Source organism: Lutjanus erythropterus, chromosome 7 (genome assembly GCF_056507025.1).
Source record: "Lutjanus erythropterus isolate fLutEry1 chromosome 7, fLutEry1.hap2, whole genome shotgun sequence".
NCBI lineage: Eukaryota > Metazoa > Chordata > Actinopteri > Lutjaniformes > Lutjanidae > Lutjanus > Lutjanus erythropterus.
Window position 1 is genome coordinate 23,132,178 of NC_139323.1, and position 17,604 is coordinate 23,149,781.

A 17,604-nucleotide genomic window follows, 5' to 3' on the forward strand; every position below is an offset into this window, starting at 1 on the left:
CATGTACAGTTCAAATAGATTACATATCAAGTGACGGATAATCTGACAGAAAACAGATTTGGAGCCAATGAGGTCAGGATACAAACTTAATAAAAAAGCTACATATTTTACACTCCTGAAAGAGGTACAGCATCTTTATTATTTCTGTAAGGTCTGTGGGTGTTGCACCTGGGTATGGCACCATCATATAATCATTTATTCCATCCGGACAGCGACGATCATGTACATCAACAGCTGTGTGTCCCTGTGTGTCTAAGTGTCCGCAAGTAAACAGTGAGCCCTCTTGAAGCTGCTTGCTTGTTTCAAGTTATTCTGGCTAAAGCCATGAATGAATGTTTAACTAGTGTATGACGACTCCTTGCAAATGTCTGAGTGTTAGCAGTGTTTGTGTTTTGCTTTTGAAAATAAGAAGAGGACAAAAATCTAACTATTGACAGAACTAGCTAGTGCAAGTTAGTAGTCATGTTGCAGATAGGCTACAGATTTTAAATAGACCTTATTAAGTAAATGCTGATGACTTAAACTGGCATTCATGTGTTCTGTGTGTGATGTAAGGTTCATGTTTGTATATTTGTATTTGTTTGTATGTTGTAGCCTGCAAAACCTGCCTGCTTGTTAGTTTGTGTCATTATCTATATTTAAGAGCTACTACATGCATGTTTAAGCCTGCATTTGTCCTGCATTCTAGGTTACAAGCTCATGTGAATGTACACTGTAATCAGGATGCATGTGAGTATATTTCTGTTAAAGGGATAGTTTGGATTATTAGATGGAGGTTGTACCTCATACAACTCCACATCAAATAATCTTAACTATCCCTTTAACACATACAGTATTGTTTATCCCTGCCTTCCAACTTGAACTTGAACCTGTGTGCATACAGTGAATGAGTGTGTATGTATTCTATGCAGTGCATGAGGTGTCTGTATTGCAGCGTGCATACAATGTAATTGTGTAGGTGTGTGTGTGTGTGTGTGTGTTTGGGGTCATCTGAGTAAACAAAGGAGTACAAGCAGGCCAAACAGGAGGCTCGAGGGTTTGTTCACCGCCCCGCTTGAGGTGTGGCTGTGGGGGTGAGGAGGACAGTTTGTGTAGGGCTCTAAGCAGGCAGCGTAGGCCATGACGTGTGCTACGTAGTTCTGCTCTTTCACCCCGTGGAACAGGTGAGCCATCGGGCCTTTGGCGTAGATGGCCACATCCTCCCCGCCGTGTGTCTCAGCATCCAGTGGGACGGCAGCCTGCTGCATGTACTCCTCATCGTCTGCAGAGAAATGAGCAGTTTAACAAAACACTGTTGTAGGAAATTCTCTGCTTTGATCATCAACTGTTGAAACAAAACAGATGCTTTTATAGACTATTTCACCACAAGTTAACCATGATGTCAAACCAGATTAACTTTATTTTTCACTGTGACTGTGTCACCCACAAGCAGTGATGGAAAGAGCACTGAAAACTCATACTGTTACATTACTGAAATATTACTTGACTAGAAGTAATACTATCAGTGTTAAAAAAATACATAAGTAAAAGTATCCCTCTCAAAATCTAATTCTAGGCCTATCCAGTACATTACATAGTGTAATACAAATACATACAAGGTAGATTTATTTATAATATATAGTGTATTGGTTGAATATATAATAAGTCATAGAAATAAAGAAAAAACAAATTATTCAGCATAGTTTGCAAAGTGTTGTGAAACACTGGGGGTATGTTCACTCCACCCACGCCACTACGACCTAAAACCGACCTAAAAACACTCCATCTAGCAGCCTTATTGGACGTGTCCACATTTGTTTGAGACGCCAGAGCCAGAAGACGGTGACAGCATGGTATTTTCTTTCTTCTGATTTGTACCGAGAGAGTCACTTAACACATGTTCGTCAATCGTCTAGAAGTGTTTGAACATGTTTTCAGCAACTATGTTTCTGAGGAAAGCTCCTTTTTTCCTATACACAGACTTTAATTATACAATAAAGAGTAGCTGTAATTTGTTACTTCCACCCCTGCCTACGAGCAGATTATTCACATGATAAATATCACTGTTTTCTCACAGCACTGCGCCATATAAATGAAGTGTATTTGACTAAAATCCTACTGTTGACAACTTGATATTAGTGAAGTGTCTTTATTACAGCAGATTGCACTGGACAGTTCAAACAAGGCCCACACCAGACATCATCTTTGGATAGCTTCAACATTACATTTGCCACATAGATGTTTTTGTGGCTGTTTTCACCCTTAAAATGTTTTTGTAAATCTTGTGTAATTTACCACATTAAACTTAATTACAACATTTTCAAAACCCAGAAGGTAATTTAAGTCCTTTTGATAAAATTACAGCATTTACTGCCTGACTTTTCCAAAGTGAAGTGTACAAACAGATTACAAAACTTTTCCTTCTTAGAAAAAGTAAAGTTTCCTTGACGTTCTGATGTAACACAATTGCAATTTCAACAGAGGTTCCTATTGCAGTATTGTGGTTTGCTGGTTTGATTCTTGCAAAAATCTGTTTGAAACCTCTATTCTCTTGGCTATCGTACCCATTCACTAACAAATGGTTCAATAGCGTTTTGGCCTCACAGTAATCATCAGAATATAGGTGTTGACGTTTGCAGTGCCTCATATTTGTCTAGATGGACACATGAAGTTTTAGAAATGAATCCCTCACTTGTAATTGCATGTTTACTTGAGGTAACAGATGAGTGTGCACTGTTGAGACCCAACCACTGGTTCCAAAAACATACAGTAAAATGACACCATGCCATCCAAAAAGACTATAAACTGGGGGTTTTAAAAGGCAAATCATCCCTGAATAGAATTATTTCCACCGACAAGTATACACAATGTAATGCAATGACTAAAGCGAATGATGCAGAACAAGAGGAGGAGGAACTGGATCATTGCTGTCCAGTGTTCCACAAAGAAATACAAGCAGCTTTTTTAAGTGCAGTTACATGTACACTACAGAGAAGAGACGACAGCACAATGAATGCCATAAACACAATTCCATCTATGCTTTCCAGAGAAAAACACGGGCATGAGTCAGCCGTAACCACATCAGTTCACGCTGTCTGTATACACATCAGCACAGACGAATGCAGCATCTGAAAGACATTAGTTTGTGCTTACAGTAATCCACCATTGTGATGTTCCCTCTGGTTCCATTTATGTGGACGTAACCGGGGCCGTTGGCGTATAGGATGCTGGTGAAAGGCATTTTGTCATCAGCTTTCTTTGGTGCCAGACCTGAATGACAAAATAATGGTAGAGAAGGTAGTAATAATAAAACACTGGTCACGGTATCTTCTAACATAGAGGCAAGATGGGCTCAGAGACTCACATGCACTTTATGAGACAAAAAGGAAGCTTTTAACACACAAGTTACATAACTGCGATCTTAAACATTATGTAATCGCCTAATATTATGCTGGTTCTGCTATTTTCCGCTTGTGGTTTGCATTTGAAACCACTTTCTTCTTTCAATCTAGACTGCATTCAAGTGTTTGTGCCTTGGACCGTACCAAAGATGGGATTCCCTCGGGGTGTGTTGCCACCAAAGGTGAAGACATGGGAGTGGTCAGCAGTTACCACAGTGAGAGTATCAGATTCTTTGGTCAGCTGTGCAGCACGATGGATGGCTCGGTCGAACATCACAGCTTCTGTCAGTGCCAGCTTGGCAATGCCGTCATGGTGGCCGTGATCAATTCTCCCTCGTAACAGAACAGCACAAAACAAGCGAATAAGAGCTCACGCAAAAAAAGAACTGTACTGTTGTGGACAGATTCAGCAGCAAAACTTACTATTATATCATCAGTGTATATTGATATAATTTTGGGTGTACTGTTAAGAGTGACAGAGGGTTATAGTGCTTCTTTTTTCCTTTTCCCCAAACCATTTGGACTGGTCTTCATTTAGAAATAATAATGAAGTGTGGTTAAGCTGTTTGTTGTGGAAATGACATCACTTTGAGATGCACGCACCCACTCGAGTTCCAGGTGTGAAGAGCACTATTGAGACACCAGCCTCTGGAAAGCTCTGCTCAGCTTCAACCATCTTCCAGCTCAAGGACTTTTGTTTGAGAACCAGCTCTTCTATTTTAGGGGATCCATCCAACACCAGCCTAAACTGAACCGAAGAACCGGCGAGACCTGGTCCAAGGGACCTGCTGACTGCTGCTAACCCTGCTAACCCACCTACTGACCTATTCTCTGTTCTTGAAAACCTCTCCAGTTTCCCCTCTTCGACACACGCTGAGTTAGGGCTAGTGTCCAACACTTGTAAGCAAAACCACCAGACATGACTAGTCAGTCAGTGTACTCTATATTTAGAATATTTTCAACATTTTACTTTGACGTCAGAAACCTTTTCTGACAGGAAACCACCAAATATCGCTTTCTCTAAAGCAGACTTCTGAAAATAGTAATTTACCTTGCAGAACATGGGAGTTTGCTCTACTGCGCTTTGGTGACTTTGGTTAACCCGAACTAACCTTTTAGAACACTGAAGTCACACAACACAGACAAATTAATTGGATGAGTCAGTGGTAGACCAGAAACTCCGTGTTCTGCGTCTAGTGACTTTGGGGAGAGTGACATTTGGCCTATATACAGGCGGTTTCCTGTCTGAAAAGGCTGTCTGACCAAAAGGTAAAGCACTGAAAACACTCAGAATATAGTGTAGACTTAAACTGATTTTTAAAGTGGCTAAAATACGTTTTGCTACTGACCCTGTCTATGGCAGTACATAGCTCAGCTTCCATCCTGGTACCCCTGCTGCTTTCATAAATTGGATGTAATATACTGGCAATGGGAAGTAACTCATACAACCCAACTCCAAAAAATACGCACTACCACCAAAGTCACTCAAGGTATAAATGACCAAAATGCTAATAACTGATGCCAATACGGACGTGCTTGGTGAGATTTTAAATTGGGGGAATTTTTATGTGGTACTCATCTTCCACAAAGAGGAAGTATCCTTTGGGATTCTTGCTGAGGATTTGGATGGCCTTCTCTGTCATCTCAACAATGGAGGGATCACGTGAGCTGTTCCGGAAAACCTCAAATCTCATGTCCTTTGGCTCAAACAGACCTGAAACCGCCGAAAACAGGGAAAGAATATCTTAAATTGACTTTGGCACTGTACCTTGGCATGGTGATAATTATGAGTTAAATCTAAACTGTCAGCTAAAGAACAGAGTGAGAGAAAACACAATATTGAAGGCCAAATGACAGAGGTAAGAGGAAGATCACTGAACTGAACAAGTGTAAACTACATAGACTTACCTTGTTATTTAGCTAACATGCCTTTGCTAACATTTTCAGGTAAAATCCAAGTTATTTCCAAGATCCTGTCTCCCCTTTATTCATAAATGTGTCTGGCACATTACATATCTAAGTACAGGAGGCAGGAAAGGAAAAAGTTGACCAAGGTTTTGCTTGACTCTTATTGGAGGACAGAGCAAAAAGTGGCAGGACTTGTAAAGGGTCAATTTCTGTCATTTGGAGAAACCTTTCCTGTTTTTCTGTGACCTCTTACTCTAAGTGTAGGGATGTAATTGTAGTAGACAGTAGACAGTTACCAGGCCACACACCCATTTGTAACACACACATCAAAGCTGTATATCTGTACAAAACGATAACATTTCTACTGTATTACTGTCATTTGCATCGTAGCGAGAACCATGCCCTTTGGTTTTTATGATGGTAGTTAGAGGTTATAATACCAGCGAACTGAATTTACAGTGTATTGTCATGACTATTTTGCATGGCAGTAAACTAACTGGCAGTAAGATAACTTAATTGTTTCTAAGCCACTAAGAAGGTTTCATAATTTTGATTCAGTAACTTAATCTGTAAACTCTTGAGTTGTGTAGACAAAGTGGTGCAAATATTGTGTGAGAGTATTTTATGTATTATGTTTTTTCCTGCCTATCAGTCTTGTGTTCCATGTTTATGGTGTCAGTATACGTTTTATATACTCTGGTGAGCTTGTGAGTGCCCGCTCAAACTGATATCTGTCTGTGTAAACACATCTACTGCATACCCACCCATGAGCCGGTCAGTAGTTTTAACATTAATCTCGTCAAACTCCTTCCTGTGCCAAACATAGTGTGACTTCTTGTTCTGGAAAACAAACCAGGACAGGACGTTTGCATTCATATCTTAAAACATATGGCAATATATTTTAAAAAATCATGTAATTTATATGTTAAAAAAAAAAATCTTACTGGTTTTGCCTTCAGCCACACGTCAATGAGGTTCCTCATGTCTTTGCGGTCACCCTTGCGAGAGTTGGAGGTTGGGTACTCAGGGTCTGGGGTGCCTTTTGGTGTCATGTACATCCTCCCTCCCCCCAAAATCACCTTAAAGGGACATCAGACAGAATCATCGGGCTATAATTACAGTAGAATGGTCATTATTCTGAAGAGTTATACTGCCCTAACAATAGAGGTTTTGCGATTCTCCAAATCCACAATTCAGTTTTTCAGTTTAAGTTTTCTTTTAATTTGATGGTTATGCCATTATCAAGCCTTGATTTGTGAAGATCAACAGATCTTTGGTTTATGCCTGTAACTTAATCCAGTTAATTAAATATCTTTTTTCTGGTATTAAAAAATATGACAATTAGAATTGTTCTTACATACATCAATGTCAAAGTTGGTGACCAGCTGGGTTGCAATGTCGACACATCCCTGTTTGCGAGCATCGAAAGGAAGATCTGCATCACTGTACCAACTGCGGCTGACAGAGTGGGCATAAGCAGCGGCTGGGGATGCATGCTGGACACGGGTGGTGGTCACTACGCCAACTGATTTACCTGGACGACACAGAATCATGCAAATGAGAAGTAAAATTATTAAAGCATTCGCATGCAATTTTTTTCATGACGCTGGTGCAAATTAACAGCTAAGACAGTAGAAGAGTGAACTTAGTGTAGTGCAGATCTCCGCCAGACAACAGACAGTGAAGCACCTACTGCACCACAAGAATTCAAACTGAAATAGCTATTGCTCACTTGCGGCCCCTATTGGCTGGTTAAGAAGAATGAAAGGCCAGCTGTCAATGGTCGTAAAAAAAAAAAAAAAAGAGCAGTCAAAACCATACAAGTTGCAGCTTACATCCATTTTTGTACAGACGTGGTGTGATATATGTGGTGAAGGACTTTAATGAAAAGAAATAAGAGTATTATTTGACTAAATTGAAGTTCTCACTATACATGCATGCTTCCATTAAATATTTTCCAGTGAGAAACTATTTTTACAGAATAAAGGGAGAGATAGAGAGCTGAACATTATGATGTCACTGTGAAGCTGTCCTTTGAGCCTTTGGATATAAAATTTCATCACCTCATCATTTTATCCTATTAGATATTTGTGTGAAATTTTGTCTTAATTAGCACATGAATTCTTGAGTGAGTCACTACGACCTTGATATTTGACCACCCAAATTTAACCACTTCATCCTTGAGTCCAACTGGACACTCATAGCAAGTTTGAGGACATTCCCTCGCCTTCATGAGAATGGGACAGACTTGAGGTCACAGGGACCTTGACCTTTGACCTTTGACTAATCAGTTCTTCCATGAGTCCAAGTGGTCATTTGTGCCAAGTATGAAGCAAGCGTTCTTAAGATATTGCATTGACAAGAATGGGATGACCTGAAAACATAATGTCTGGCATTATGACAAAGCTGTGCTAGTCTCCATTAAAAAAAGGGTTTTTCAAAAATTCTGAATCAAAGAAGTCCTTCAGCATGCAGTCATGAATTTGCCCAAATTAAGAATAGGCTAATCAGTTCAGCAGTATTCAAGATTAGCTGTGAACAAGCTTCAGGTCCCTTAATCGCTGATGCATGCACTCACTCACACATATGCACACATGCAAGCGGTCATGTGATCATGCCTGGCGGCGATAATGACAGTGGGATCTTTTATGCGCACTGGAGGTTTGCTTATTCAAAAAAGGGACACTGGCTCAGTCATTCATGGTCCCTGAATCTCTCCTGGCCAAGTGATGAAGCCCAGTGGAAGAGGTGTTTGGTTTTTTTTTTACAAAGCAATGAATGAGTGAAAACTGGAAATCTCTGCTATTTACATTATATTTTGTATTTAATTTTCCACTAGCTTTCAGTTTCTGCTGGTCTGATTGCCAGTAATTCAATTAAAATGCCAATAAACTTTTCCCTGGAAAACTTTTTTGGCTCCAACCTTTGATTTTTAACTTGAACAATAAAATGCTGCCTCCTAGAAACTGCAATTAAAAGTTCACTTAAAGCTTTGTGGAAAAATCTCAAAACAAATACGACAGTGCTTTTTAAACACAATACAGTGGCTATCTAGGTAGCCATAACTACTGTATATATCACTCTACACTGTAGTACACTGATATAATGACACAGAGATGCATAAAGACTATAAACTGGCAAGGTAATACATAAACAAAATAAACTATCTCGTTACTACACATAGTGATCATATTGTTTATAGTGCACTAATGATCCCTAATACATTCAGACACATGATAAAGCCAACATGACCATAAACACAAACGTGAACGCTGGTCAACATGAAATGATATCCTAAGTGGCCTTGCTGTATTCTGGACATTGAACCATAACTGGTGACATTAAGTAGCAGGGTACATGCTTATCAGATGATTGTTTTATTCCTCGTATTTTATATGAAGGTGGTCATTGTATTATCTCGAGATAAGAGCTAAGAATTCAAACTGGTTGCCCTTTTCATGATACAACACACCCACTACTTAACCAAGACATTTAGTGCCCTTACCTTGTGCTTTGGCACGTCGGAGTACTGAGTAGACCTCATTACCGAAGGTGGTGTTACACTCGTAGGCCACTGCATTAGCACTGAGCCCCACCGTCTTCGCGTTGGCCTTCACCCCACAGTGGTAAGCTGTAGCCGTGCTGGCGCTGTCTGCTACCTGTTTGTCCACACTGTAGGTCTGTGCAGCAGAAACACAAACACCATTTAAGACAGCCCAAATGTATATCAAAAATTGTATTTCACTTTGTATTCTATAGGTTAAGACACTCTCCTACACATTTAGGTTACAGTAATTGAGATATTATACTAGCCCATGACGCAGAATCCAACTTCAATTTGATTGTGATGAGAAAAAATGAATAAATAAAAGTCATAACTATTTGAAAACCTAGCTCAAAAACAGCATACCATTTCACATGTTTTTTTTTCATTCAACGTCTCCCTGAGGAGTCTAAACACAGAAGCTAAGCAATGTAATGCCATCCATGCCGTCTTCAAAGCCACCACAGTTATTTGACAAAAACAGGAATTTTACCTCACAGGACACAGAAGTCGCTGGACTTCTGCTGCCTCAGTTGGTTAATTTATTTGTGTTATTCTGTGACTTCAGTGCTTTAACACGTTAGTTCAGATCCAAACTAATGCTACGTCATGTGACATGAACTGTTTTTATCTAAAGAGTCTGGTGGTTTTGAAGAGAGAATAGATGACGGCATCAGTTCCTTGTAAAGTTGTGAAAATATGGTGTAGACTTAAAATGATATTGATTTCTGCAATGCTTATTATTTTGTCAAAAGACTCTGAAGTGATATAACAGTGTTGTTTCGCTGTTGTTGAATTAGTTAGAGGCAGAGGCAGGTCAAAGTCGATTAAAAAAAAGTTTTGCTGCACCCAGTCACATATTTTTTTATGATTCGTTGTGTAATTTTCATAATAAATGTCGAAACACAAACATGCTCAATTTAAACCCAAAAGCAGGAAAGTGTTCAAAAATGTAAATGCCAATATTTGGAATTTGGAATAAAACTAATTTCTAATAGACTACTTTTTAGATGCTTATTCTATTATGTACTATTATGAGAGCCTAAATTACATGGCCAGAAGGCTTTTGTCAATTTGAGTTTCCAGGTTTAAAACCTGGTTTATACCACAATGTCAGCATTTTCCGTTGAAGTGTTAATTTTAGCTAAATCCCCTGAAAACCTTTTCACACACAAGACCACTTCAGTCACAGCAGGACGGTATGAGGCAAGATGCAACACGTTAAGAGAACAAAGCGTGTAAATAAGTTAGGTAACTAAACTTCCCTTCATCTGCAGAGCATCTCTGTCTCTGTTTTTCTCTCTGGCTGTCTGTCTCTGTTTTCTCATTCTCTCTCCATGTGTCACACTGTACTGGTTTACCAAGTAACCACAGGCACATGGCCCAGTGACGAATAACATTTTCAAATTGACCACAAATTAAAAAATGCACATCAAAGTAGTTTTTGCGACTTCATGAGGATGGTACTTACTTACTACTAAAAAGTTATTTTCAAACAATGTATGTGTATGTGTTTTGATTTAGAATTGTATGACAACACCAGCCAAAATATTACTTGGGGGCAACGTTATTATATTTTTTATATTTGAACTTTTTAAATCAATTAATTCTGTATATATGAAGTGAGAAAGTAACCAGTATTTAGAGTATTTATATTTCTGTTATTACAATGTGTTTCCTTCTAATGTGACCCTACTAGTTCAGGTTCTCTATTTACATTTTAATGCTGCAATCTGATTTAAACTGCAAAATGTCTGAAAATCTTTTACAGTATTTTGCAATGCATTGAAGCATGAGGTCCAGACAGATATCCTGTATGACATTTTGTGACTATGTCAAATAATTCTTAAACTTTGTATTGTCCTCAGTGCATCTTCATGACATTTAATAAACAGATAGATGGTAAAATAATAAGAGATACATGTGTTTTTTATGAATGAAATGAACGAAAAGGATTTGGACTTAAAACTTGCACATCATGTCAGTGGGCCACATACATGCACATGTACACGTGAATGGCCTCCCTGAGTGTATTAGCCTCTTTTGGCCTCTCTCTCTCTCACACTCACACACGCACACGCACGCACACACACACACACACACACACACACACACACACACACACACACACACACACACACACACACAACATCTAACAACAGAGCTCATTCCTGCAGTCCATCTACTGATATCAGTGTTAATAGTGTGTGTGGACACAATTCAGAGGTCACTGAGTGCAGGGACATAATTTTTTTTTAATAGTATCTTTGTATACGTGTAAAGTGATAAAGTACCACATTTCCATTATTACTGTACTTTTCCCCTTTAACGTACATATCAGCTAATATTGTATAAATTAAATATTTTTAAAGAGATGTCAAAGTTAAAAAAAGCATCACTATTAAAAGTTATAGCAGAAGTTAATCAGACCAGGAACATGTGAAGATATTTATTGGTAAATGGTTTATATTTATATTCATATAGCCCAAAGGATTATTGAAAATAATATTTTCAGGCAGTCACTGAGGATCAAACAAGGTTAAAAAAATAAAAATCAAGTATTTAAATGGTAATGCTTTGAATGGCACATGTAGTAAATGAATCATGCCAGTACAGACAAGATCATTGATTGTGGAATAGTCTTTCTAAGAAATGATATTTAATTCATAAAACACAGCTGAAGTCATATGATGAAACTCTGCTGGATCTTTCAAATGAGAAATTGCATCGTAATCCGCACTGACAAACTGATAAGCTACAGGTCAACAGTGTTGTGTTGTCACCTTTGACAGGGCCACATATGGGAAGGTGTCCATGGCCAGCATTGTCTCCTCCCCTGATCTGCCTTCCATCTGACCTCGCAGGATTCGAGCTGCCGACACCGTGGACACGCCCATCCCTGGACAATGATTGACAGGTGAAGGTCACAGATATGGTCAATACATTTTTGTAGCTTCCTTATCTCAGTCTACTGACATTCTGAATAATATTTTAAAGAAACAATCATTTAGACGTCTATATTCTAAACATATTCACATTATGTGAAGTCTTGCTGCTTATTACTGTTCTGAAATAAGCAGCTGAAAACGTTTCCAAAAATCCAGAGCGGAAATATTGAAGTGTGTTTATTCTAGAAGTTCAGACTGTAACTGTCAGAAAATTTTGATTCTGTAATTCTCTAAGCAAACAAAGTCCAACCATGTCAAGGCCGTTTACATCAGCGGAAGCCACAAATACAGGGCATTTAAGGCCTTGGTTTTCTCGGACAACCACATTTTCAAACAAAATCATCAAACAGACCAACAGTGACTCTTTCAAGCAAGTATTCTGACCAATATTGGTAGAACATGTATCATATAAACATACGTAAAGACGCTAATATGTAACTATTGGGCATATTACATAAAACACGACCATTTGATTTATTTTTATAAATCAGTTTAGGGACCTGTTTAATCTCTGCCAGTGGTCTACTATTGGATTTCACTGCTTACTTGGAAAACCATATTTTACACACCCCATGCCACTGTGATGCAATCAACTCTCCCTTTAACATCCCGGTCATAAAACTGAGAACATGCTCTGGGCAGGGCATTGCTGGACGAGATGCACAAAGAAGACTCAGCCTCGACCACCCAGAAATGTGACTCAGTAGGTCTGATTTAAAGCAGATATTCAAGTAGTTAACAGGAAAAACACTCTTAAACCCCTGCGCCTTTAAACAGCTCCCCCTACAAAGATTACTCTCATGCCTCACCAGCTGTAAATATACCACGCAAGTGACAATTAATGTGAAAAATTTGCCAATCGAATCACATCCAGATGGAAACTTTCCCCAACTGGCAATACTGGTCCCTTTGGTAGATGGTACAGGCAGTTATTAGGAAGAGACATGTAGCGTGTCAGGAGTGGATCTTCAGGGAGGACATCCACACCTTGTGGTAATTGTGATTGTTGAGTACCTTTCCAATATTTAACCACTAGTAATGCCATGGAGAAACATACAAGTAGTTACAAGAAGCACCCCATTTTGTTTGAATCATTTGCTGCCAACAAACATAATGTGCCAGAAAAGGCAGTGATGAAGACGGCAAGAAAACTTGGATGCAGAAAATGCACATTCAAAAATATCAACAAAACAAACAAACAAACAAAAAAAAAATCAACTTTGCAAATGTTTTGTGCGGAAAAATATGTACTCAGCACATTTGTTAGACTTCTATATTACACACAATGTGTTCTGGTTAGCAACACTGCATGTAAACATAACTTTTGTTTGCTCAAAAGAAAATTTCAAAATTCTCATTGTCATGCTACCTCTTGAGCTCCTAAAAATGCGATGCAATACAAGCTCAATAAGTTGTCAACCTAAACACTGAAATAGGTGACAGTCAATACCATGCAACATCCTCCTCAGGGCTCTTTAGCTGCTAAATGTTCCACTGTGTTCACACGCCAGCTGGTGACTTGACCATGAAGTGAAATACACAAAGAGAACCAAAGGGGGACTGTCAAATAAAGATATCTGTATCATAGAAATTACATTTTTGTGCCAATAAATATTGTTCATATTTATGTTGTGGTGACGAAATAATTCCTGCCTGTTCACAGACAATGTTTTTTTTTTAAACAATACATTTAAATAACACAATTAACAAGATTCACAAGGAGGAGGCTGTACAAACTACAAGATTTTAAGACTACAGTCAAGAGTTAATGTCCAGATTCCTGCAACAGAAGTGCTTTGGTTAAGATAAGGATTGATTGATTGATTTTGATTGATTGTTATGTATTTAACTGCCATACACAGTATCATGCCCAGCTTGTATTGGCTTTAGCAAGAACCAGGATGGCCACATGACAAATCAATAATATACAATTCCTCATATCCAAAAAACAGAGCATTTCAAAACTTTAATTTCCATGATAGAAACAACATTATGTTGGATACAGTGTTCTTTGTCTTACTTGCCATGCATTTTCAATAAATCTTGCTCCTCATTAAAGAGCCAATGCAAGATATCACCTTCAGACAACTAAAACAGTTTTTCTACTGGATTCTTTCAAGCAGATGGTTTCCTATGTCATTGTATATCAGGCAGTGACACAGAAAATGAAATTATCCTCAACAACACCAAGACCAAAAAGGACACATACATGTTGCTCTTCAGGGCATTACATCTGCATGCCTCAGCTGCCAGTGGGAAGGTACCAGGAAATATTGTGAATTTGGGTATGATTAGGTGACAGAAGCACTTTGATTAAGGGAGAGGGAAAGACCATCATTTTAATCAAATACTACAAAAAAAAATCTCTTGTCTCAGGTCGCTGCTGACTTTTGAATAATGTTGCACTAACTATGACTGGATAGTGTATTTCAGAATTAGGCATTATGGTGAAAAACAAATAAAAAACATTGTCAGAGAATATTTTACTGATATGTACATTATCAACATTTTTCAGACTTGTTAAGTAAGTTAATCAACATTTCCAATACAAAACTTATTTTGGTCAGCATTATGTTTCCCTCAAAATGTATTTGCTATTGGAAATCGGTTGTTTATGAGTGTAATTTCTAGGAGACAGGGCTGCACTGTGAGTCACCCTTTTTGCATTACTCTTTGTCATTTCACCCATTGTTAATATAAAATATTCATCGGTGCAGCTTTAAGTTTTGGCACATAAAACTGCTTGGCTGTTGTTAGAAAAGAAAACCAGCTTATAAATGTCACACTGTTTCAGCCTTTTTACCTCTGAGTCATTACTCGCATAACCCCAAGTGTTTCCTTGTCAAGCCCAGATGATCAATTTTAGGCATTTGAACAAATGACTAAAGCTGTCCAAAGTTTTATTACGACCACTGGCCACTGTCAGCCCTTACAAATCTAGACACACGCTGGCGCTATCGCTCACACAGTTCCTCAGTCTTTGAGGACAGGAATCATACTGTAACTGAACACATTGAGCATTGTCTTGAATTGCACATTGGACTGTATTTGTCATTGAGGCTGACAGCAGTAGCTTTTTCTGTTTAAACTTCAACCACAACCACGTCAGTATTGTATATTTGCTGGAGTCGACTCCATAATGACAGCGTGACTTACCATCGCCGAGGAACAGGATGATGTTCTTGGCCTGATGGTCTCGAGGGCGGAGTTTCAGCGCAGCATCCAGTGTTGCCCTGGCTTGAGCATCCCAATAAGCTGGTTCCTTCTCCAGTTCATACAGCGCTGCTCCGTGGGAACACACACATAAATAGAGAATGAGATGTGTGTGTGGGTGGAGTGTGGATGGATGCGGATCTTAGAGATTTTCACAGGTAGAGGATCAGGTATGTGTGTGATATTGACTGCTTAGTATGTGCGGGTGTGTGGTGTTTGCAGAGAAGCTGCAGTTGAATATAAGTGTGTCTGTAGGTGCCTCACACTCATGCATCCCCCTCTGCCTCCTTCTGACACTCTGGACTATATGTAGCCTTGGGTTAAACAAGAGAAGAGGTTTCTCAAGAGGTGTCAAAATGACAAAAACAGTCAGGAAGACACTCGGGTTTCTGTTCATTCATGCCCACTGAGTCTCGCAGTGGGGGACGTCAAAAAGGAACATTCCTCCGACCACGGACCAAAACAACGGAAAGACAAACAGTCCATCCCACATTTTACATAAACAGGTAGACACAGGCAAAAAATACACTCACACACGCTTTTGTGCACAAGCTTCCCAGTACACCTACACACCTGAGTTTGTCCTCATGGACAAAGTTGTCAAGCACAGACTGTCCTCAAACACTTACCCTTTCCCAGGTTGAGGTTACCTGCTTGAGTCCATTTGTCTGCCCGCAAAGTGCTACTAATATCCCAACCGCAGGCAGCAATAATAACTCTGTCGTCTCCTCACCTTGGCTGTCCATAGTGGCCCGGCCCACAGCCAGCAGTATGGGGCCCAGGAGGAGGATGAACAGGAGATTGGGGGCCCTGCAGTGTGGCGTCTGCATCTCTAATCCGGAGCGACCTGGACGCTGGAGAGGTTGACACTGCCGGCTTTCAGAGGCACAGGCAGAGAGTGTGTGTGGCTGCTAAGACCTCCGGCCCTGCCTTTTTAAAGCCCCACTGGGTGTGTAGTAAGGAAGGGCCAACGCCAGCTCATAGGCTTAGAGCCACAAAAGAGGGAAGAGAAAATGTGAGAGAAGGAGGAAGAGCCGGGAGAGAGAGAGAGAGAGAGACAGAGAAGCTGGGACCACACAAGAGCTCCGTGGCATTGCAGCCCCTCTACTCACTTTGAATCCTGAAAATGCACCACCCTTGTTTTATTGTTTTTAAAGGTTGCTTTAATTTCGTTCTCCCTCTTTTTCCCTGGCTTCCCCACTCTGAAGTGTGTATGATAGAAATTTGAATGGTCCTTTGATGTGGTAGATGTATAATGGGTCTTTCTATGCAGCAGCCCCTTTAACAGGCAGAGAAAAAAATGGCTGCCCAATTTGTGTTGGCATCCATCACGATACAAATCATAACCATGTCTCTTTCCATTTCTTTCCCCCCCATCTCCTGGAAAAACAGTCCAAGGGAGGAAAGGGAATGAGGTCCAACCTATTCTTGAGAATATCACGATTAAGTCTTGATGTGCTCTGCTTTTCATGTCAGGAAAATGGTCATATTTCCATTTCCCCCCTCTGGATTTTTGCATTTAAAAGACCCCAATATTTTCCCTCTCTTACCAAGTCAACTTGGCTGGTTTTTCTGTGGGAAGTGAAGCGAGGTTAGCATTTTTCTTCTGTGAGGTAGTGGAGACCGCCTGCAGAATGAAAATGTCTCTCTTCTACGCAAACACAACAGTTAATGTGTGAAATGAGGTGAATTGGGCCAACTTTGTTCCACACGGCCAGAAGAATCAAATTCTGGTGGACGGCTCTCGTCTCATGAACCCGCGAGGCTGAATCTCGTTACAATTCGGAGCTCTGGAAGACCTCTGCTTTCTGCCAACCGCTCACCCGTTGCCAACAGGGGTTTGCAGTTAGTCACATGTGCCTAATCAAGACTGCAATAAAATCATACCAGCAATCTGGGTAAAGAGGCCTCACATGATGTGGCCCACACCACATGAAATGTGGAAATACCAGCGGTGATGTGCAAAAGCAGGAAGACTTGTAGAGGCATGACTTTCTGTCCATTTGTTATGGGTTTGCCCCTGAGAGAAAGTCTAGCTTATGTTGGGAAAGTTAAATTAGTTTCCTGCAAGACAAGTGTAAACACCTGGTGGCTGTTTTAGGTCTCAGCGTGGATCATGCATCCACCAAAAGGTGCTTAGCTGCTTTTGTGGGCTGATTATATGGCAAGCTTGAATGCTCGTGGGAATCCAGTGAACCCCTGGGAATTTATAATCAAAACACAAACAAGTTTAAGAAATTGAATCCCTATGCATTCAAGTAATAGCATCAATTTCTGGTGTCCAACATTCAGTAAGTAACATTAAAGCCATACTACTGATCTTACATTCAGACATTATACAAATTTCTAACTTTATCTACTATATATGTAGAAATGCAACCATTTGTCCATGTTTGTACTAACCAGGACTCACAAATTTCCTGCTGACAGCAAATCGCTGTGGGCAAAATAGTCATGACTACTGGTAACTAGGATGCATTGGAATAAATCACACGCTACATGCAGGAGGGATAAGGAGACAATATCTGCTGGTAAAAAGTATATACACATATTTTTCTGGTCTCTGATGGAGAGCAAGTGTATATGGGATATTTATAGTGTAGCAGATGGT

The 17,604-nt window shown here is 39.7% G+C and overlaps 1 protein-coding gene across 1 annotated transcript; it reads right to left on the bottom strand.

The window, feature by feature from the left end:
* Positions 1 to 912: 912 nt before the first annotated feature.
* On the bottom strand, positions 913 to 15,891 carry alpi.1 (alkaline phosphatase, intestinal, tandem duplicate 1). The gene is made up of 11 exons (XM_084723239.1): positions 15,727 to 15,891; positions 14,937 to 15,062; positions 11,616 to 11,731; positions 8,794 to 8,968; positions 6,650 to 6,822; positions 6,233 to 6,367; positions 6,053 to 6,128; positions 4,960 to 5,094; positions 3,525 to 3,716; positions 3,133 to 3,249; positions 913 to 1,261 (listed from the first exon to the last, which is right to left on the bottom strand). Exons 1-11 carry the CDS (start codon positions 15,821 to 15,823, stop codon positions 987 to 989), a joined length of 1,617 nt encoding a protein of 538 aa, XP_084579365.1. The 5' UTR covers positions 15,824 to 15,891; the 3' UTR covers positions 913 to 986.
* Between the last annotated feature and the right edge of the window lie 1,713 nt (positions 15,892 to 17,604).